Source organism: Aquarana catesbeiana, linkage group LG02 (assembly GCF_042186555.1).
Source record: "Aquarana catesbeiana isolate 2022-GZ linkage group LG02, ASM4218655v1, whole genome shotgun sequence".
Classification (NCBI taxonomy): domain Eukaryota; kingdom Metazoa; phylum Chordata; class Amphibia; order Anura; family Ranidae; genus Aquarana; species Aquarana catesbeiana.
Genome location: NC_133325.1, coordinates 11,853,392 through 11,877,338, shown reverse-complemented (window position 1 = coordinate 11,877,338; position 23,947 = coordinate 11,853,392). Strand labels below are relative to the sequence as shown.

The following is a 23,947-nucleotide window of genomic DNA, read 5'->3' as shown; positions in this document are numbered from 1 at the left end:
CAGTAGTGTGTTCTTCCAGATGTTGTGGGGGAACAGACTGAACCCCATCAAGAGGAATGTCACCTATCTATCCAGGAGGGAGGGTGGCTTAGGTATGGTCAACCCAGTTCTTTTCTTTTCACTGCTTTTTCTCAAGTTTAATATTGGTAATATGCTTGCAGTGGAACCTCCTGGATGGGCAGGCATATTTAGATCTTGGTTTAGGCCTTTTCTACGACTTTGGGAAGAAGGTGGCCAAGTGAAGAATCTCAGGGGTCATCGTGGTCAGCTACCAGCCTATGTCGCTCCGTGCCTGAAGTTACTACGGCAGTGGCGATTGTCGGCTGAAGATCTCAGATCGGTTCCGAGGAAAGTCCTTATGAGCCGAGTCTTGAGCGAAGTCTTTCATGACCCATTGGCCTTAAGGGATTGCCCAGGCCCAGTTTTGAGGGCAGGGTTAAGACTTATTAATTTGGACAGAGTACCCCCTAAATTCAGGGATCTGGCCTTGTTGTGCTTCCATGGGAGGCTCTATGTTAGGGGCAATTTGAAATTCCGCAGTGGGGTGGATCGTAGCTGCCCTCGGGAGGAGTGTGCAGGTGAGGAGGAGACTATGGACCATTTTCTGCTTCATTGCCCCTTTAACATAGAGGTGTACAAACAGGTGGGGCGGGCCCTCGGTGTCCCTTTCCTCTCCAGGCTGGGTTATGCTGAGTGGGTGTACGGAGCATTCAATACTGGTGGTGGTTTTTCTTTAGATACACTTTTTCTAGTTAGCCTAGTAGTCCGTTATTTCACTTTGGAATGCACGGTGTCAGGTCAGCATTCGGCGTAAAATCCTTCCTGTTCAGGTGGTGGTGTATGACATTCTGCATGAGGTGGAGAAGATTCGGGTGCTCGACAGAGACAAGCGGAGTCAGGGGGCTTGGTTGAAGGCGTGGAGGGGTTTCAAGCCTCCCTGACTGCCAGGAGTCTCTTTCCCGGGTGTGGCTGTCTGTCTCTTATCACCCTAGATTATTATTTTTTTGGGGATTAATTTTTGATAAATGGCTGCGTACATAGGTGATGGGTTGTGCCTCTTAGGCCCTCTCTGCTGCTTTATGTAAATAATTTTGGTAGTGGATTATGTATATATTGTATATATTCTGAACATGGATGTGTATTCCTTGGATTTCTGTTGAAGTTTTGTACTATGGTTTTGTTTTTTACTTTTGTATAAAATTGGTTGCTTGATTCTTTTTAATAAAAGATCAATAGTGTCCCCTCATTGGTATCAGTGGGAGGAATAGTGTCCCCTCATTGGTATCAGTGGGAGGAATATGGCCCCATCATTGGCGTCAGTGGAAGGAACAGTGCCCCATCATTGGTATCAGTGGGAGGAATAGTGCCCCATCATTGGTGTCAGTGGGAGGAATAGTGCCCCATCATTGTTATCAGTGGGAGGAATAGTGCCCCATCATTGGTGTCAGTGGGAGGAATAGTGCCCCATCATTGTTATCAGTGGGAGGAATAGTGCCCCATCATTGGTATCGGTGGGAGGAATAGTGCCCCATCATTGGCGTCAGTAGGAGAAATGACTAGATAAAAGAAAAGAAAGGGCTACAGATTGGAGAATACTGCTCTTGTTGAACTACATGATTTTTATTTCATATCTTGTCTCTGTATTCCAATAAAATAAGGGTTCGGCTATATGTGTCCAGCAACACAATGTGACTAATAAGAGGCCTTTCTGCAGCAGCTTTCCAACAGGTTATGGGCCCAGCTTCAGCTAAAGCACTAAATACAACAGCCGGGGAGGTTATATAGAGGTGTAGGTACAGACCAAACCAATTAAAAAATGAGTAGATAGAGAAAACTCAAAGTACTTTTTCCGTGAGCATAGATGGTTAGTGAATTGTCCACACATGCAAGTGTGAAATTGCAAAAGAAATGTTGGAGGAGCTACAAATTACATAAGTGCGGCCCTTAGCAATAAACTGTTCTTAAAGTAGTATTAAAGCCTCACATTTTTTTCTAACACTCCAATGTATTTAGGGCAGGTGAGCAGCAGACAAAGGGGATGATTTACTAAAACTGGAGAGTGCAAAATCTGGTGAAGCTGTGCGTAGAAACCAATCAGCCTCCAGGTTTTTCGTCAAAGCTCAATTGAACAAGTTGAAGTTAGAAGCTGATTGGCTAACATGTACAGCTGTACCAGATTTTGCACTTTCCAGTTTTAGTAAATCAACCACAATGTTTTTAAAAAAAAAAAAAAAAGCATAAACACTTAAAATTAGGTGCATTTACATATCTGCAAGGTTATTCTTGCCTTCAGACATGCTAAACTTCACTCCGAGGCTGATACAGCCATTATCTCACTCAATGCGGAAAACACCTTTGATAATATCAGTTTTCAATGGTTATTTCTGGTCATGAAGAAGTTTGGTTTTCACGGGTCCTGTGTTGGATTTCATAGAGAATATGAATTCTTCCCCAACGACACGTCTGGTCTCCCCAGGGTCCATTTCTGATCCCATTCACCTTACGAAGGGGACGCGTCAAGGCTGTCCCCGTGGAAGCTGAGGTAGTGGGACGCAGAAGAGCACTAATGGGATCCCCCAATTAAAAATAATAGAATATCCAAGAAGTGTTAGTAGGGGCTCCACTTATTGTGAAGACCTTGAGTTGCATATGGCTGGAATCAGAAGCCAAAGGTATGGTTATGTGCACAATGAATAACACAATGGGTGTTATTCTGCGTCCCACTACCTCAGCTCCCGTGGGGGACTCCTCTAGTGGTCCCTGCCCTCGGGCCGCACAATCCTGACCAACATACATGCAGCATCCACCCCGGAAGAGTGGGCATACATCCCACGAAACGCGTCAGCCATACACAGATGCTACATGCCCTACAAGTTGGCTCTACATGTTCCATAATTAATAATACATTTTTTAACTGCGATAGACTGTAAATAATTTACTACATGCTGTCCCAGGTGATTTTATAGATGTGGATGACATTTTTTTCCTATGTTATGTAACAAATTTTGATACTGTTGACATGCTTTATGATTGCCTGTTTGGTCTTGCTATGCATATGCTTGTCCATGAAATTATGTATGATATTACTATAAATACATTGTGTCGTTTACGGCTTAAAAATGAAACTCATTTGTTTTACAATTACTGCTTGCTAGCCTTGAATTCATGCCTCATGCAAAGTCCCTCGTTTACATAATCCTTTCCTGTTTACTCGGACATGGTATGGATTGGTTACTGCATAGATCACCTATTCTAATTATGCTTCAGAGTGAGGCTGCTTTGGTGTCCCCTTCAAACTAATAGTGGTGCTTCAATGAACCCTTAAAGTTTTACCCTCTCACCTTACAGGCAATCTGTTAATCAAAGACAATGTGATAGCTTGGCAGGGGGTCTGTAAGCTAATAGGAGCCCCGTGTACTCTCTCTCACCATTTGGCCACCCAAGGCAGCCCCATGTTCCAAGAAGGATTGGAGCACTGGGTTTTCCCGTGTTGGAAATCACTAGGATTCCCTCACATTGCCTCCTAACTTTGTTATAAACCAAATAAGGAACTGTCACAAACCTACCATCTTCCAGCTTAACATGTTTTTTATTATTATCAGTTGGTGGACTTTATTAAAATATAATTGGCCCAGGTAAAGGGTGCATTGTCCCACCCGGTGGTGGCTGGGGAAGTAAAACAAAAATCCTACCCTATTTCAACATTATACTCCCAACTTATGCAACAAACTACACATTCAGTGGGGCAATCCCTTTTGAAAGCATGGTCTAAGAACTTTCCAACTCTGGAGGATACCACAAAGCTTCTAGAAGGATATTTCACAACATGCAAGGTTATGGTCAATGAACTTTAGAAGGAGACCCAATTCAAGCTTCTGCATAGGGCTTTTATTCCTACCTTTTATCCCTGCCTTGATGGACTCCAAAAACCCTCTGTTGGCGGTCTGTCCCTGGTGTAGAGCTAGCTGGCCGATGCTACTCCATCGCTTCTGAACGTGCAGAGTAATCAGCACCTATTGGAACCAAATTCTTCAATACATTTTTAATATTACGACAATTATGCTATCCAAGGACTCTCTATTTTGTCTGTTCTACTTTGCACAGATGGATCCGGCCTCTTCTTCTGCTGGGCAGCCTCACCCTCTGCCCCCTTGGATTTATCTTTGCTTATTGACAGCAAGGAGGGCCCTGCTTAAAGGGGTTGTAAAGGTAAGTGTTTTTTTTCACCTTAATGCATCCAATGCATTAAGGTGAAAAAACACCTGTCAGTGACCCCCCCCCCGTTTTACTTACCTGAACTCTCGAACTTGTCCCACAGGGATGCACCGTCTTTCTGCTAGGGGGTTCTCGGCTGTTGATTGGATATATTAATAGCAGCGCAGCCATTGGCTCCCACTGCTGTCAATCAAATCCAATGATGCGGCCTCCAGGGGGGCGGGGCCGAGTCCTGCATTTGGCCTCTATGGACGCCGAATGCTGACTCGGGATCGCGCCCGCAAGGTAACCCCCCGGAAGAACGCTTCTCCCAGGGGTTATCTGATGTGGGGAGGAGCCGAGAGAGCTGCAGAGGAACCCCAGAGACGAGGTTCGGGGCCACTCTGTGCAAAACGAGCTGCACAGTGGAGGTAAGTATGACATGTTTGTTATTTAAAAAAAAATGCCTGGACATCTCCTGTTGCTCCCTCTGTGTCCGCGGTTAAGCAGGAGCTGAAGTCGCTTTTATATTTGGAGAAATTGGACAGAAATAATTTTGTCCAGTCCATTTTTGGAGTTTTGCGTGGAATGTGTCAAATTTGGCTTTTTGTTTGTCCACTTTTTTTTGTGTCATACCAATACAAATAAAAGAAATAAACATGAAAAAGCCTAAACATTTGTAATTGCAGCAATTTTCTCGGCAAAGTGGTGCATTATATGACTGAAAGAATTGCAGGGGTGCCAATATTTTTGGCCAAGACTACCTGCCTGTCCGCCCCTGTACACCGAGCTTCGCACATGCAGCCCATTGTACAATTTCAGCAATGCTGAGATGAATGAACTGTGCCATCTCAGCCTAACCAATGAAAGCGGCTGGTGATTGGTACCCAGAAGCCACTCAAAGATGTCAGCTGGGGGCTCCGGGGGGCCACATCACTGGAGTGAAGGTAAGTATAGCTCCACTTTAACATACAGGAACAATTACCAGAGACTAGAAATACAATTTAAGCAAGGTAGGGTGAGGTTCCTGTTGAAGGAGCTTTAACAAAAGGCTGACAACGCTGTTGCACCAAAATAAAAAAAAACAAAAAAAAAAAACGTATAAAATGAGGCATAGTACCAAATGTACTAAAAAATAGAATCAGTTTTTTATGACACTTTAAATTGTGCAATACAGATAAAATTGCAAGTAAAGCTAACACAGCAACACCTGTAATGTCTGAGAAACAGAACGGAATGGAAAATCGGACAAATATTTTGTTCATTTTGTTGGTAATTTGAGGTTACAGAAAAGCTGACGGAAAACACAACAGAGGACAGAAAGGAGACTAAATTTACAGCATCCCTAAAATCTTATTGCACCACTTAAATCCTCAGGAAAAAAAAACAAGTTTTGTGAAGGATTTCAGTCTCCTCCATAAAAAGGGTCCAACTATATTTAATGTTATGAAAAGTATGGAGGTTTTCAAAGGTCATGTTTTGAGCTGAGCAGGATGAATTGGAATAGTTGTTATAGAGCTCGTCAAAATTGTCACCCTACGGAGACTCTGTAAAACAATGGCTACAGTACATATATGTTTTCCTTATTAAGTTAAAGGAACCCTGTACTAATATTGGGGTGGGAAGCCACACACCTTCACCACCATGTGCCTCACTAGGTCCCATTTCTCCATCTGTCCATCTGTGGAACAGGAGCCACAGACAAGAGTACTCCACATGACTGACAATGGAGACCTATGAGGGACGGATAGAGTGGCCTGAGAGTTACCGGGCCAGCAGAACACATCTGCGGACAATTTTATCTGGGGACAGCCTCCTCAAAAAAAGGACTGTCCCCAAAAATCCGGGACAACTGGTCAGCCTACCATATACTTTTTATTTGTCCTGGTGCCACTAAAACAGAAATTGATGGGATATCCGAAATTGTACAAAATAGACAACAGAACAAGAGTGTTCTCATTGCATCTCTGGAACAGGATGCAAAGGAAAATCTCCCCAAACAGACAAAATACAATGATAGGTTTTATCCATCACCAACTCTATCTAAAACTGAAGAAAAAAAAACATTTTGGCCATACTTGCACTTGGGACTAATGGAACATGTTAAAGAGAGGGTGCTAGCTCACATGTTTGCTTTCCTAAAGCTTACCTCTTCCTCCACCTCCTTGCCTGACATAGTGCCCCCCCCCCCCCCGGCTCCATACCTCTGTGTGTGGCCTGGAGGAGTCACACACCCTCACCAGCATGTGCCTCGCTGAGCCCACCTTTCCATCTGTCACTCTAAGGTACAAAAGCAACACAAAGAGCCAGGGACAGCTCTACCATATGCAGACGCTTTAGAGTGCCAGGATGGGGGGGGGGGGGGGGGAATTGGTGGTAAAATCCTTACATGGATGGAAATACCCAGCCACACAATTAAAAAGACAGGGCTAGCAATTACATTACTGCTCAAATATGCCTACTAATAAGCCATCCACCTGCAAACCCCCACAGCCACCAGGCAAGGGTTGTGGGGAAGAGGCCCTTGTTCTCATCAATTTTTGCACCCCCTCTCATACTGAGGGCATGTGGCCTGGTATGGTTCAGTAGTGGGGAATAAGGATGAGTGAAGGGTTTGGCCCAAGCATGAGTTCAGGCTAAGCGTTTGCTTGTTCAGCCATTAGTATAGTTGCCAACAGTCCCGATTTTCCCGGGACAATCCCGATTTTGGGACCCTTGTCCCGATTTAATTTTGTCCCGGGTGTTTTCCCGAATTTTTGGGGTTTGTCCCGAGAAAATCGAGAGTGTTTTTGTAAAAAACGGCAACGGCTCCACAAAAATGGCCGCCGTTGCCTCCACGAGTCAGTCACAAAGTTCCCCTTGTGTTCAGTGCAGGGGAGAGGGGCAGCCAATCCGCTTCTCTCTTCAGTGTACAAATAGAAAATTCTATTGTACACTGAAGCCTATTGGCTGGAGGGATTGGCAACCCCTCCCCGCTCTACACTGAACACAAGGAAGACGTGATCAGCCTCCACTGCCATCACCCTCCGCCCCCGTGTGTCCAACGGAGCTCTGAGGAATAGTGGGAGTGACGGGAGGGAAGAAGGGAGGCTTTCATCTGGCTGTTCAGGAGTTGTCTGACCTGTGAGTAGTGGCCTGTCAGTGTAGTGGGGGAGAAGAGAGATAGGGGGAGGGGGTGTACTCAGTGTATGGGAGGCTTGGAGCTTTCCCTGCAGTACACTTCTCAAAGGCTGAGGTCCAGCATGGATGGACTGGGGCTCCGCTGGCTGGGGACATTGATGGTCCTGGCTCCCCTCTTGCACACCATGTCACCACCATACCTGCACCCCTCTCCCCCCGTGTCACCACCATACCTGATTCCCCCCTCCCCCCTGTGTCACCAACATACCTGCACCCCCCTCCCCCCTGTGTCACCACCATACCTGCACCCCCCTCTCCCCCCCTGTGTCACCACCATACCTGCACCCCCCTCTCCCCCCCTGTGTCACCACCATACCTGCACCCCCCTCTCCCCCCCCCTGTGTCACCACCATACCTGCCCCGCCCTCTCCCCCCCGTGTCACCACCATACCTGCACCCCCCTCTCCCCCCTGTGTCACCACCATACCTGCACCCCCTCTCCCCCCCTGTGTCACCACCATACCTGCACCCCCCTCTCCCCCCATGTGTCACCACCATACCTGCACCCCCCTCTCCCCCCCCCTGTGTCACCACCATACCTGCACCGCCCTCTCCCCCCCGTGTCACCACCATACCTGCACCCCCCTCCCCCCTGTGTCACCACCATACCTGCACCCCCCTGTGTCACCACCATACCTGCACCCCCCTCTCCCCCCCTGTGTCACCACCATACCTGCACCCCCCTCTCCCCCCCCTGTGTCACCACCATACCTGCCCCGCCCTCTCCCCCCCGTGTCACCACCATACCTGCACCCCCCTCTCCCCCCCGTGTCACCACCATACCTGCACCCCCTCTCCCCCCCTGTGTCACCACCATACCTGCACCCCCCTCTCCCCCCATGTGTCACCACCATACCTGCACCCCCCTCTCCCCCCCCCCTGTGTCACCACCATACCTGCACCGCCCTCTCCCCCCCGTGTCACCACCATACCTGCACCCCCCTCCCCCCTGTGTCACCACCATACCTGCACCCCCCTGTGTCACCACCATACCTGCACCCCCCTCTCCCCCCCTGTGTCACCACCATACCTGCACCCCCCTCTCCCCCCCCGTGTCACCACCATACCTGCCCCGCCCTCTCCCCCCCGTGTCACCACCATACCTGCACCCCCCTCCCCCCTGTGTCACCACCATACCTGCACCCCCCTCTCCCCCCCTGTGTCACCACCATACCTGCACCCCCCTCTCCCCCCCTGTGTCACCACCATACCTGCACCCCCCTCTCCCCCCCTGTGTCACCACCATACCTGCACCCCCCTCTCCCCCCCCTGTGTCACCACCATACCTGCCCCGCCCTCTCCCCCCCGTGTCACCACCATACCTGCACCCCCCTCGTGTCACCACCATACCTGCACCCCCCTCTCCCCCCCTGTGTCACCACCATACCTGCATCCCCCTCTCCCCCCCTGTGTCACCACCATACCTGCACCCCCCTCTCCCCCCCCTGTGTCACCACCATACCTGCACCGCCCTCTCCCCCCCGTGTCACCACCATACCTGCACCCCCCCTCTCCCCCCCCGTGTCACCACCATACCTGCACCCCCCTCTCCCCCCCTGTGTCACCACCATACCTGCACCCCCCTCTCCCCCCCTGTGTCACCACCATACCTGCACCCCCCTCTCCCCCCCTGTGTCACCACCATACCTGCACCCCCCTCTCCCCCCCTGTGTCACCACCATACCTGCACCCCCCTCTCCCCCCCTGTGTCACCACCATACCTGCACCCCCCTGTGTCACCACCATACCTGCACCCCCCTCTCCCCCCCTGTGTCACCACCATACCTGCACCCCCCTCTCCCCCCCTGTGTCACCACCATACCTGCACCCCCCTCTCCCCCCCTGTGTCACCACCATACCTGCACCCCCCTGTGTCACCACCATACCTGCACCCCCCTGTGTCACCACCATACCTGCACCCCCCTGTGTCACCACCATACCTGCACCACCCTGTGTCACCACCATACCTGCACCCCCCTCTCCCCCCTGTGTCACCAACATACCTGCACCCCCCTCTCCCCCCTGTGTCACCAACATACCTGCACCCCCTTCTCCCCCCTCTGCTGGGGGCACCTTATGTAAGGACAGACTCTGCTGGGGGAACCTGATGGCATCTGGTGGCAGGTGACGTGGCAGGTGACACGCTCAGGGGTCCCACTGATTCTGCATTATGGTGAGTTGAATGATTTCATTATTTATATTACAATGTAATAATAGTAATAATGCGCTTCAATCATCCTGACATTATAACAACCACGGTGCCGGGATGATTGAAGTGCTAACACCAGGTGTTTGGAGTATCTTTATCTGCTGATTATTAAACTCTGGAATACACATTGCTATTATGGTGTAGGATCTGGGTCTGCTGTCCCTCCATCCCTCTACCCCCCTTTCCCTCTGCATCCCTCATTCATCTCAGACTCTAACCACACCCCATTTAGCCACGCCCATGTAAGCCACGCCCACTATTTCACGTAAACCACGCCCATTTTTTTGCGCGGCGCGCCACATTTTTCCTTTTTCCTATGCCCCGCCTACTATCGCATGCCCCGCCCCCTAATTATAGCCTGACTCCGCCTACAGCCAAAAAAAGTGTCCCGAATTTTTTTTTCCCAATGTTGGCAACTATGCATTAGCCATACTGAGGGCATGTGGCCTGGTACGCTTCAGTAGTGGGGACTAAGGATGGGCGAACAGTTTGGTCCGAGCAAAGTTTGGGCTGAACGTTTGCCTGTTCGGCCATTCGCCAAACACCAAATTTGCAGGATGTGGGCCCCGACGAACAACCTGCAATGCACTGAGCGTTGCACATTGCATTCTGTGCCCAAAGCTTTGCCCAATCAGGGCGCAGTATAAGCTGGTTGTTAAGGAACGGGGCCGGGAAGCCAAGTTTGGCAGCGAACAACAAATGAATATTAGCATAACTAAACTGGGGCGGGTATTTTTCTATGCCTATGTGTAGTAGAGCAATTTTAGGGGACTGCTACAGGGAAGTCCCGTCATGTCCCCGTGCGTCAGAGGGGGCGGGGTCACCGGGTGGCCCCGCCCCCGTTATTTAAGAACCGTCAGAAGAGGAGAAGCATCACACAGCGGGAGCCTCCCTCCATGCCAGCATGGATGCGGAGCGGCCCGAAAAGAAGATGAAGAGAAGAAGAAGAAGAAGAGAAGAGCGGGAGCCTCCCTCCATGCCATGGATGCGGAGCAGCCTGAGGAGAAGAAGGGAAGAAGACGCCGCTGAGGAGATGCTGGAGGAGAACACCGGAGGAAGAACCAGAAGAGCCAGAAGAAGAAGAAGATGAAGGAAGATAGAAGAAAGAAGAAACATTTAAATAAAGGAATTGTCAAAAACTGTCTCTTGTAATTTTTAACATTTTTGACAGTTTTTTAGTGAAATGGTAGGGGTACTTTTGTACCCCCTTACTATTTCACACAGGGGGGGGCGGGATCTGGGGGTCCCCTTGTTAAAGGGGGCTTCCAGATTCCGATAAGCCCCCCGCCTGCAGACCCCCACAACCACCGGCCAGGGGGACAAGGTGTTTTGGGGGGTTACCCCAAAGCACCCTCCCAATGTTGAGGGCATGTGGCCTGGTACGGTTCAGGAGGGGGGGTGCTCTCTCGTCCCCCCCTCTTTTCCTGGGGCCTGCCAGGTTGCGTGCTCGGATAAGGGTCTGGTGTGGATTTTTGGGGGGACCCCACGCCGTTTTTTTTTTTATTTAGGCGCGGGGTTCCCCTTAATATCCATACCAGACCTGAAGGGCCTGGTATGGAATTTAGGGGGACCCCCCACGTCATTTTTTTTAAAAATTTCGGTTCGGGGTTCCCCTGTGGGAAAATCCCATGCCGTTTTTATCAATGAACTTTTATGTGTATTGTCGGACCGGCAATTCATTAATAGCCGCGAGTAGTTTTAAAAGGCTTTTTTCCTTTGAAATGTCATTTTGCTGTCAGACTGTTCTAAACACAGGAAACATGCGCCCCTTTACAGGCACACTATAGACACCCCCCAGCTACGAAATTTAAAGGGATATTACACTTTTATTGTTTGACTTTAAGCATTATTAAAATCACTGCTCCTGAAAAAACGGCCGTTTTAAAACTTTTTTTTGCATTGATCCGTGTCCCCTGGGGCAGGACCCAGGTCCCCAAACACTTTTTATGACAATAACTTGCATATAAGCCTTTAAAATTAGCACTTTTGATTATTCATGTTCGTGTCCCATAGACTTTAATGGTGTTCGCGTGTTCAAACAAATGTTTTGCCTGTTCGCATGTTCTGATGAGAACCGAACAGGGGGGTGTTCGGCTCATCCCTACTGCTGGGTTCTCTGGTGTCTAATTCTCTTACCCATTTTCATGAAAATTCCATGTAAGTAGGCTTTATAGGATGAACATAACGTAAATTTGTTTGTGTGAGGTAAATCATTAATTTCAAAGAAAGAATGGTGTTCAGCCACAATTTCTAGTTGGACTTTAGTATCTGTTAACAAGGAAGGGTCCAATCTCCAGAGTCTCAGGGGTGCATAGTGGTTCGTAGGTCAGCCAAGGTGACAGTGATAGGGATGTGATCCGACCATGAGATGAGATCTAGGTCGGATTGCGCAACATTTTGAATTTTGAGTCCATTTGTCGACTAGGAAAGCATCAATGCATGAACAAGACAGCTGTGAGTGGGAGAAATAGGTGTAGTCACATTCTGATCCGGGTTTTGAAATCTCCACATATCAGATATATCCAACTCAAATGCCTCCCCCCCAAAAAGGAAATCACCCATACAAGCAAAATCCACTACCCTTAAAATTTCCACTCCCAGTACACATCTTCACCCTCAAAGCACAAATGCCCCCCCAATCTTTCCTCCCAGCACAAATCCCCATCCCCCCTCAAACACAAAGCCCTCTAAGTCACCACCTAGAGAACAATACTTACCCCATGTCGCCCGCAAATTCCCCATTTCAATACAAATCCCCACCCACCAATTTCCCCCACCACCTCACATGATACCACAGTGCCCAGGGCAGCAGACCCTCCTGCCCACCCCTTGTCCCGGCACTGATTACACCTTTCTATCCACTCCACAAGAGAAGCTCTATTGTTTTTTTTCAGAGAATTAATCCAAACTTCACTCTCAGCGTGCCACGTACCTGGTGGAAGAGCCTGAAACGATGAGGAAACCCTCTCTTACACCTCTGACTCTGAGCCCCTGACAGAGCAGATAGGTAATACAGGAGTACAGAGTGGCACAAGTAGCTATTGGTTTTGCTAGCAGCAGGGCTGGACGGACTCTCAGGATCAAGCAGGGAAAGACCATCAGTAGACTGCAGAACAGCAGGAGTGCCGGATGGACACCAGTAAGAAGGAGCAGGCTGAGACAGTGAGTAAACCCAGCGCAACAGGAGTGCCGGATGGAAATAAGTGAGCAGGAGACAGGAGCAGACTGGAGATATCAGATAGGCACCGGCTGGTAGCAAGAAGGCGGTGAGCGGCACCAGTGGAATATCGGCGGAGGCTCGAAGCATGCAGTCCAGTAGTGATGGGGACAGAAGCAGAGTCAGATGAACTGGGTCATACACAGGCAGACGGATCGAGTGCAGATATGTAGACAGGAGAAATGTCAGGATGCAGGCCGTGTTGGTAACAGATCAGTGGAGCAGCAGCAAAGGGAATAGGTAGAAGTGTGGTCAGAGGCAAGCCGGGATCAATGCAGGCAGAATTCAGGAGTAGTCAAGACAAGCCAGGTCAGTAACAATAGTCAGATGCAGATTTACAGGTATGCACGGGAATACTGTAGACAAGACATCACTGAAGCATAGCACAGGCTCAGAATAAAATAGCCCACTTGGCACCAATGTGAACTGATGTACACATAGGTTGGATTTGATGGACTTGTGTCTTTTTTCAACCTTACCTATGTGACTATGTATGAATATGTGTGTGCACGCATGCACCAGCACAATTGTTATTAGCATGAACAGGACCATGAATTAGCCTGTGTCTATGCACAGGAGGCTGTCTGGAAGAGCCATCCAGCCTGCTGGAATGTCCTTCCTGACATTGCGGTCATCACATTGTTGTCCATCATTAGAGAGAATGATCTGCTCCCTCCATGGGATCAAAAGCTGTACTGAGTTCTTTACCATGCTGACCAGGAGAAGCAGACAAAATCCCCGGTCCTCTCCATGAGCCATACTCAGTGGGTAGAAGGCTTGCCCCTAGTCCCCTCCAAAAGCCCCTGTCCTGGTTGGGTCTGTCACACCTTTGTTTTTTCATATATTTTTGGATGAGGCCTAAAAGTCTCTTTTATTTTCCCCATTAGGAAGGTAAAACCCAAACTGTGATGGTGAGATGGGCCAAAAGGAACAGAAAGACAACCACTGAACCAACGCATGGTATAACAGAGTCTTATTTTAGAACAGAAGGTATTTACGTGTCCCACTCAATGCTGGAAATAAGTCAGTGTATTTGCTAAAAACTGAAGGTTCTGGATGTAGAATAGCTAGGAAGGTATAAAGGATTGAATTGCATTGGCTTCAACCACAATCTGAAATGAGGAATAAGCCTCTGATTTTTGATATTGATAATAACATGAGACATATGGGGGGACACCTTTTATTATAAGGCAGTTCTGCTGTGCTTAGTTCCTCTTTGAGGCTGAGAATTTTCCATACCTCCCAACTATTAGAGATGGGAATGAGGGACACCTATCAGCAAAAGTATGTAGGCACAGGACACGCCCCCTTAAAGGAGAATTGTACAAAAAACAAGATTGGTTAAACCCACAAGTGCTTTTTTTTACCACTACTATTCCTTTATATTGGCTTTTAGAATTTACAAATGCAGCAATTTAGAAATCAGATGAAAAGTTTAGTTCTGGAAAACACTTTTTGATAGATAAGAAGTGCATTTTATATAGATCTGTATAGATCAGACCAAAATGAAGGACAAATGAGGAGGAATGAGGGACATTGCTCCAAAATCAGGGACAGTTGGGAGCTATGGTTGTGTATGTTGGTCATGTATTTTGTCCTTTGCTGTGTGCAATCTCTTATCTATTGTTTGTGTCCGGGGTCATTGGGGACCCTAGAAATGCCCCTGGCTGGAGCTCATACAACACACATAGCTGACTATGTTCTTGCTCTGCTCAAAGAACAGAAGGGGAAGTAAACAACGAACAATGGGTTTCCATTTAAAAATGTATATATATATAAAATAATTTAAAAACTATTTTTCACATAAGTAATTTAGTGTGATATATATATCACACTAAATTGCTTATGTGAAAAATAAAGTTTTTAAATTATTCTAAAGATACGAGGAGTCCGTTTATTTTGTAATGTTAAAGCCCAATTAGAATCAGAAAAAAATAAAAATAGGCAATGCTATACAAAATGTAACCACAGGATGGAGCTAGAGAGTAGAATGAGTTCTCAAACTGCGAGATTATACACGAACGTAGCCACAGGATGGAGCCAGAAATCATTCTACTTTTTAGCGCCACCCTGTGGTCAAATATGGGTGTAACATCGCCCATTGAAAAATCAATAAAAAAACACCTAGCTTATATAAAAAAAAGAAAAAGAAAGGAAAACCCCTGGAACAAAAGCCCTATTTTCTAGAAGGTTAGACAATAGAATAGTAAAGGTTGGATAGGATACTTTAGAAGTAGGGGGGTTTGTAATAACGAGGAGGCACTCAGACAACTCCTGGGACCTTCAGAGTATCAGAAATGTAGTAAAGATGAGTCACAGAACCAATCGATTTTTATTGAAGAAAAGTGGCGTTTATCGGTGTGTCAACAACCAAAATATATATATGATATTCTAAGCAAACAGTTTATATGTTAGATCTATCATATTACATCTGAAGAAAGTCGTATTGTATTGTGTATTTTCTGCTAAACGAAACTTCGTTTCCCACATACCAAAACTTTACAATTACAGAAGAAATCTATAGACAGCCCTTTGGATGAGAAGGTGGGTGGCCCTGAGAAGGGCCTTTGTGTAGATGAAGTGGGTAGTAGGGGGTCTATGAGGGTTTAGCCTCCGAATCCGTAGAGAGTGCGGCCCTGGCGTTTGAGAGCATAGACGACATCCATGGCGGTGACGGTCTTCCTCTTGGCGTGCTCGGTGTAGGTGACGGCATCGCGGATGACATTCTCCAGGAAGACTTTGAGCACTCCGCGGGTCTCCTCATAGATGAGTCCGGAGATGCGCTTGACACCCCCTCTGCGGGCCAAACGTCGGATGGCGGGTTTGGTGATGCCCTGGATGTTGTCCCGGAGCACCTTCCTGTGCCGCTTAGCGCCTCCTTTCCCCAGACCCTTCCCTCCTTTACCGCGACCAGACATGACGACTCTTCTCTGTTACTGAGAAGAACTGAAATTGACCGATTGCCCGCCCTCCTTTTATAGAGACTGTGCGGACCTGATGGGAAACCATCTTGTGAAGAGGCGTGGTCACAACTATTCATTACACAGAATAGAATTTAATTCATTTGTAAGCCTTATAAACATTCTACTGGTTTCAGATACATTGAAGCAACAACAATCCATCTTCAGAAGACAATTATATTCTTCCTTCTCAATGGTTTTCTATTTATTCCTTTGAGAAAAAAAAAAGAAAAATCATCTTTCAGCTCTTGTAACAGCAATTGCTAATAATGATTTTATATTTATAAAAAATGTTGCTTTGAATAGAAACCAACAATAAAAATGTTACCAACTCCTCGCTCTCCAATTTTTAACTCTCTGCGGACCTGATGGGAGACTGGTGGAAGGGGGCGTGGTCACAACCATTTTGTCCTGTGCAGAGAATGACATCAATTCAGAGCACTGTAAACATTTTGCTGGATTTTAGTTACAAAGAAGAAATCGATTTGGTTCTTCAGGCGTGAAATATTTGCTTTAAACATTCAATTGTATAGATTTATCTGGTAGTGTCATGATTACTACCTACTGTACTTCTACATGTCTTTACACATTTCTTTTTAGGAATGTTCTGGTTGTGATAAGGATAACATTTGTAATTGCAGCATTTGTGAAAAAAGTGACAAATACACATCGCTCAGTGACATGATGTAGAGATCCGGTGATTAAATGCTCACTACTTTATTCCCATAGAAAGGTAGAGATCTAGAATAACAATCATTTCTCTATCATGTTCTGTACACAGCAGAGGGATTATCCTGGATTCTGAGGACATGAAATAAAGGAGAAGATATGGAAGTATTTTGCATGTTTTAGTAATAATCAAAATCAATTTGTGGTCGTTCCTGACTAATCAAATTATCTGCTTGAAAGTGTTGATGATATTTCCCCGTTAAATCTCTCATCTGATGATCTCCTCGGATCTCAGGGTAGGATTTGACGGTCTAATAGGGATGAATATTTCTCTGTAATCCTCTATATAATTCCAGCGGCAAAATTTGAAATTCAATTTGAAATCTGAACCAATCACAGTTATGGGCGTTTCATTCATCAACCAGTCATATCTTTCTTTTGAGGTTTCCAGAAAAAGATCTCTCTCCATACTTGTTCGGTAGGCTTTTCTCTATAGCAAAAATCCTTTAGCGGGGTGGATTCTGAAATGTCTAAATAAAATCAAAGACAAAATGAATTTGATATAAATAACGATTCTTGAAGTGTCGGAAATGAAAGGGTCCGCTGAGCAATGTTCTCCGGAAAGTATGGGGAGATTCCTATCGGATGTGGCGGTTGGAGGGCGGATTGTCTGGAACGTTCCATGGAATTCCGACAGGAAATTTGGAAGGAAACCGTTTGAAAGTTGAACCAATCAAAGTTATGGGGGTTTCTCTCCGATATTATTTGTTTATTCCCCTGAGGAGGGTGAGGGAGGAGAGGAGATCTGTGTTCTTTTCCAGTCGGGAGGATGATTGGAATCTATTGAATGATCTCTGGAAGAAATTAATCACAAAAAAAAAAAAGATGAAGAGGAGTCCCTGTAATGAGATCACATTGTTCTATAAACTGAAAGCTTTATTCAATACAATCTATTCTGGTAACGTGTGTTGGTATGGAGAGGTGTGTGGTCATTATCACATTGTTCTCCCATAGAGATCAAACTTTCTGTTATCTATATTTACAATCAGATATTTTAATTAACAGAAATGTACATCTGGCTCTTTGTATGGAGAGGTGGGTGGCTCTGAGAAGAGCCGTTGTGTTGTAAAGAAGAAATTAATTAAGAGCCTCTGAGCCGCCCACATACCACACATCAGAGCTGTGACTTCATTCTAACCATGTACAAAATGATTCTGGATTATTCGATGGGCTTTGCTAGCCAGGTACATCTACCCCCCCCCCCCCCCCCCAAGGAAAAAAAAAACGTCGCTTGTGTTTCTAATTCACTAGATCCCCAGACATTGTTCTGGTTCAGCTACAAAAGTCTACATTGTAAAACACAATTTGGGAATTAGGAAGGAGAACATTACAACAAATCACATTGTATCTCTTCCCAGATCTCAGTACAGATGCCATGTATCTTGTGACCGCCAGGTGTCAGTGTTGCACCTTCATTTGGAATAGAGTGGGATCCATTTTTTTATTCCTTTTTATTGAATATTGTCAGTGATCAGAGTAAATCTCCAGAGGGTCACTTCCAGGTCCCTCCCTGGTATAAAACAACTTACAGGATTTACATAACAGCAACATGGTTCATGTGTGGTATTTGTGTACCGCAAGTATGGAAAATAGAGCAACTCCTCCAGTCCACGAACTAAGGGGTGCCCCAGTTGGATGGACAGGTCCTCTTTATGGATATATTGGTGGTCTTTTCAGTCCCAGTGTCTCCCATCCCCCCTATGTGATAGTATTGGTCAGGTGACAGGTCCTCTTTATGGAGATATTGGTGGAGTCGTGCTAATTAGGATACAGTGGAGAAGTGCTATTCAGGATATAGAGGAGCGATGCTTTTGTACATACGGTGGTCCGGTGCTATTAATGATAGGAAGGAGAGGTGTGCTATATATTGAGTATAAATTAGAATAAAGTTGGTGGAGGAGGCGGACATCATGTGTCAAGTTTATTGGATTCTATCTATCTATCTATCTATCTATCGTTCTATCTTTTTCCTTTCTTTATAATAATCTAGTAGTTATTTAGAATTCATATCTTGGTCTCTGGAGATTTATTGTATTATGAGATACATGTACTTTCCATGTGATTGGGATCATTGGATCAGTGAAAGTTTTTAGCGCTGTATATTTTCAGGATTAGCCGGAATTCATCCACACTAGTAGATCGGGGCTCTGGGGGATACAGAGGAGAGGAGATATTGAGTAATAGAGGAGCGGTACTATTAGAGATACAAGAACACAAGACAGTATCTGGAACCCTCCCCCTCTTTGCAACAGTCTGCAGAGGTTAACTCTAAATATAAGTCCTCAAAGCGCCCCCCCCCCCCCCTTACAGCAGAGTCCCGAGAGTTAACCCTTGCAACATAGTCAACGAGTTATCCTTTACATCAGGCGTCTCTGTCATAGCATCCCTTATTAGATTTACCCACTTACATCAGAATTCCTAGAGTACCCCCTTACATCAGAGTGCTCAGAGTCCCCCTTTACATCAGAGTCTCCAGAATACAATCTTCACTTACATCAGAGCCCCCTTACATCACAGTTCTCGATTATGGATACAGAGAAGCAATACTATTGGAGATACAGAGGAGCGGTACTATATTGTACATTGCAGTGGGGGGGGGGGGGGGGGGCAGCGATTGTAGACAGAACGGCCACCTGGGGAGAGATAGTAGCGGACCCCACACTGCTCTATGTTAAATTTCTTTGTATTGGTTTATGGGAGGAGATCTACTTTATAATACATTTCCTCCTTTGATGGGATCACACTATGTGAAGGTTTCTGTATGATTCGGATACTTGCTGGAGGATTTCATACATTTCATCCGAAGCATGAAAGTCACCAGGAGGATGTGACAGCTGCGGGACGGAGCTCCTCCCCGGGATGTCTCTATGTCTGTTTGTCGATAAATATCGGTGAGTGTAGGGGGGTGAAAGCTTGGAGTTCTTTACACTTGTTTGGAAAAACTAAACCCCATTTACATTTGCACTCTCAGCTTGTAAGAAAACTAACTGAATACTGACCCGGATAATTTATTTATTTGCAAATAACAGGCCAAGCTTTTGGTGCAATTTCTCCTTCTTCTTGGTACAAATAGTTCTGCTTGGAGTGAGAAGAAGGGAGCAACCCGACACCTTATCCTGAGAATAAAAGAATTAGCATGGCAATTATGCAGTTGTGTAGGTTTGTGTTTTTTGTTTTTTTAACTAGAGAGAAATCCATCACTCATTAACCAACAAACACAAATTTACTATTAAAATTCATGAGAAACGCTATTAGGGTTTGCAAATTCTTATTACTGAAATGATCTCTTTGGGAATCAAATGTTGATGGATTGACAAACCAAATAACAGATTATATATTTAGATAAAAATACTTAAAGCAAACAATATACCCGAGTAGTCTATAGTTTTGAAGTAATATGTGACAATAAACTTACTTTAATTATTCAGATAACAATATATATGTATCATGATGACCAGATAATGATACAAAGCACATCAAACATGACATTGTGTAATCAGCTGAGACATTTGTATGTATAACAATATCTGCCATCACATCACACAAGGATCTCATGTCACCGGCTGATGTTTTTGTTCCAGGCTCCTTCTACTCAGCTATAGATGAGCAGAGTTCTGTATTAGGGGGAAATGTTTCCCGATGGTCACTCTTCACTCATCTAATGTGAATATCATTCTAGTGGGAGATGTGAGAAGATTGTTTTCTGTGTAGAATTTGTGTAGAAAACAAGATAGAAGGAAGAATGGGACACACACTCAGGAGGATGGCTGTGTTTGCAGCCCCTGTGTTCAGCCTCCTCAGCAGCTCCTGACAGCTGTAAGTGACCCCCCATAAGTGACAGTCCAGTGAGCAGATCGGGTCCCCGATGAAGATCGGACATCGTTCTATTCCCAATAAAAGTCGTTTTTCTCTCTGCCCGGGAAACACAACAAGAGAGAGAAGATTCCACAACTTAGGAGTGACACTCAGTGGGCGTGTCTAATGTGTAACCAATAGCAGTGCAGACTAAGGCTTTGTACTGACCAATAGCAGTGCAGAATGTCTCTATATAAGCCAGAGCGACGCAGACAAGTTTATGTGTTTATTGCAGTGACAATAGTTCTAGAATCATGACGGAGACTGAGAGCGCCCCAGCCGCCGCTCCTCCAGCGGAGCCCGCCGCCAAGAAGAAGCCGGCCAAGAAGGCGGCAGCCGGAGGAGCCAAGAAAGGCAGCAAGAAGCCGTCCGGTCCCAGCGTGTCCGAGCTCCTGGTCAAAGCCGTGGCCGCTTCCAAAGAGCGCAGCGGGGTCTCCCTGTCCGCCCTCAAGAAGGTCCTGTCCGCCGGAGGATACGATGTGGACAAGAACAACAGCCGCCTCAAGATCGCCATCAGGGGGCTGGTGACTAAGGGGACCCTCGTCCAGGTCAAAGGACACGGCGCCTCCGGATCCTTCAAGATCAACAAGAAGCAGGAGGACAAGGCGGCAGGCGCCAAGAAAAGCACCAAGAAGCCATCGGCTGCGGCCAAGTCCCCCAAGAAGCCGGCCGCCAAGAAGCCAGCCAAGTCCCCCAAGAAGAAGACCACCACCAAAGCCCCCACCGCAGCCAAGAGCCCCAAGAAGGCCGCCAAGAAACCCGCAAAAAAGCCTGCAGCTGCCAAAGCCAAGAAGGTGACAAAGAGCCCCAAGAAGCCCAAAGCTGCAGCCAAGCCGAAAAAAGTCGCCAAGAGTCCGGCTAAGAAGGCGGCTAAACCCAAGACAGCAGCCAAGCCCAAGAAGGCCGCTCCAAAGAAGAAATAATCCCCACCGGAGAGACCTCCTTTCATCTACACCCCCCAAAGGCTCTTCTCAGAGCCACCCACCTCCTCCTGACAGAGCTCTACATACACACAGCGACCAGGGGGGGCCGCATTAGAAGTCCTCCATACAGAGCAATGTGACCAGAGGCATGTTTCATTAAATACACCAACGTTTTGGGGGTTCTAATGTTGGATCTATATTATTATAAGTCTTATTTTCAGATAGCATTCCTGTTGCACATACAGTGACTTATATACTCTTTTTTTTTTTTTTTTAATTATTATTCATGATTTGATTGTTTCCCACGTATAAGCCTAGAGATTGTTATGTATTTCTCATTTTAAACCTTAATACAAATATTGAACGAGAGATCCGTCCCTGATACAAAATGATATATAACATCTGCAGTGCGGATTGGAGACCTGCAAATCGGAGACAATTCCCGCACACTGTCTGCGGGATCTCCCCGGGGAGGAGGGGATGAACATTTCCTCTTCTAGACGATCATTGTACAAGGAATTCTGACACTTCAATATGGAACGCAGCGACTGCAGATCCTTCTGTGATCATTAGAGGGGAGACACATCATCCTCTGGACGTGTTACAATGATCAGCGACAAGATCCTTGTGTTATGTGGACAATGTACTCTTTACTAAATATCCATTTCAGTTACAGATTTACCATTCCTCCTATATAGATATAGATCGGTTTAGCGGCCCTGATATCACATTTAGAGGGAAACAGTTGAACATCTGTCTCTGTTTGAAGTTTGATTGTAGGATCCTATAAACGCTCTCATTGGTTGACAGATGAAGAACAGGCTGTTATGATTGGCGGAGTGGGAAATGTTCAAAATGCCCGCCATAATTTCACATTATGCAACAATTACATCCCCCCCACCCCCTTATGGGCGGTAGTGGAACAAAAGGGGTTCAGGGAGTTCCCCGGATTCTCCACACAATACTGGATGAATTCTTCCTTCTAGTGCTAGTAGAGGAGATGAAGTGAGACCTTCCCCTCCCCCCATATGTTCTAATCTGCTGATGAATTGGAAGAGTCGTAAAATGATACAGAAAGATGTGTGGAGGTCTCCCCTCTGTATCGGGGAATGATTGTACGAGGTCGGAGAATAGTAGAGGAGATTGTACGGGAACAGAAGTATGATTTGTTACTTTGTGATGGATTGATGTTGGAAAGAATTGTATCAATAAATGACAATCCACACCGCACTCAAAGATAAGTAGAACAAATTATCACCGATATAAATTTGGGAGTTGATTTATTAAAAACAAACAATCAAGTGTAAATCCTAATCAGTATGTAATGGATGTAGACGTCTGTATGTATTGAGGAAGGAGATGTGTGGATGTCTTGTAGGGATTTCCCTGTCATATAGTCGGTGTGATGATGGAGTATATAGATCTCTTTGTATAGGAGGATGTGGTGGCTCTGAAAAGAGCCTTTGTGTTGGGATTAGTAGTAGTTCGGAGTGTGTGTCTCTCTATGCCCTCTCCCCGCGGATGCGGCGTGCCAGCTGGATGTCTTTGGGCATGATGGTGACCCTCTTGGCGTGGATGGCGCAGAGGTTGGTGTCCTCGAAGAGTCCGACGAGGTAAGCCTCAGAGGCCTCCTGCAGAGCCATGACGGCGGAGCTCTGGAAGCGCAGGTCGGTCTTGAAGTCCTGGGCGATCTCTCGGACGAGGCGCTGGAAGGGCAGCTTGCGGATGAGCAGCTCGGTGGATTTCTGGTAGCGGCGGATCTCTCGGAGAGCCACGGTGCCGGGCCTGTAGCGGTGAGGCTTCTTGACTCCGCCGGTGGCCGGGGCGCTCTTGCGGGCGGCTTTGGTGGCCAGCTGCTTGCGGGGAGCTTTGCCTCCGGTGGACTTACGGGCTGTCTGCTTGGTTCTCGCCATGACTGCTCAGTGCTTCGCTGATACAAGGAACGTGAGCTTATGCCGCTCTGCAGCGCTATTTATACACATCTCCAGCCCTCTGATTGGACAATGAGAGCACACTCCTCCTCCTCCGCCTTTTTTTTTTTTCAAATTGCCCGCCTAGATCTGCACGTTCTATTTTTGCAATAAATCGCTATTTTGTTTTCCCAAATCCAAAGTAAAATCTCCGCACATCACACAATACTCGGAGATCTCTGAACTCCTTCAATGTGGATTATTAATTAGAATATAAAGTGTGAGCGGGGATTCCACACTGAGCAGCTGTTGTCTGTTCTGCCAAATACACAGCACAGGGATCAGGGGGATCCGTCCATGCTCACTTCTTATAGGTCACCGATCACGGTATACATCTGACTTATAAAGAAGACTTTTCATGTCCCCTATAATGGGGATCAGGGGGATCCGTCCACCCCTAACAGCTCCAAGACTATAGAGGTTGCTGTCTTCTCTATTCTCCATACTCGCTCTATACAAATACCACACAGGAACCGCTCTGGTTTATTTATGCCGTGTAAATTGCCCGGATGCGATCCTCTGGAGATTAAAGATTTTTATTCTCTTATCAAGAAAAAAAAAAGAAAATGGAAGAAGAAATACTGTCCCAATGTAAACCGAATGAAGGAGAAACACTGACACCTGGTGGTGATAAGATGCATGGATTGTGTCCGGAGATCTGGGAAGAGATACAATGTGATTGGAATGTTTTCTTCCCTCATTCTATAGAC

The 23,947-nt window shown here is 46.5% G+C and overlaps 2 protein-coding genes across 2 annotated transcripts; one reads left to right on the top strand and one right to left on the bottom strand.

Annotated features, from left to right (window-relative positions):
• The first annotated feature begins 20,570 nt into the window (after positions 1–20,570).
• LOC141126635 (histone H1.5-like) lies at positions 20,571–22,499 on the top strand. Its single transcript, XM_073612559.1, has one exon. It carries the CDS (start codon positions 20,599–20,601, stop codon positions 21,265–21,267), a length of 669 nt encoding a protein of 222 aa, XP_073468660.1. The 5' UTR covers positions 20,571–20,598; the 3' UTR covers positions 21,268–22,499.
• Positions 22,500–22,743: 244 nt separating this feature from the next.
• LOC141126637 (histone H3) lies at positions 22,744–23,198 on the bottom strand. Its single transcript, XM_073612560.1, has one exon. The coding sequence runs from the start codon at positions 23,178–23,180 to the stop codon at positions 22,770–22,772; it is 411 nt and encodes a 136-aa protein (XP_073468661.1). The 5' UTR covers positions 23,181–23,198; the 3' UTR covers positions 22,744–22,769.
• Between the last annotated feature and the right edge of the window lie 749 nt (positions 23,199–23,947).

Excerpts from the sequence above, each read along its gene's own strand:
- LOC141126635 (XM_073612559.1), top strand. The coding sequence starts at position 20,599 with ATGACGGAGACTGAGAGCGCCCCAGCCGCCGCTCCTCCAGCGGAGCCC.
- LOC141126637 (XM_073612560.1), bottom strand. The coding sequence starts at position 23,180 with ATGGCGAGAACCAAGCAGACAGCCCGTAAGTCCACCGGAGGCAAAGCT.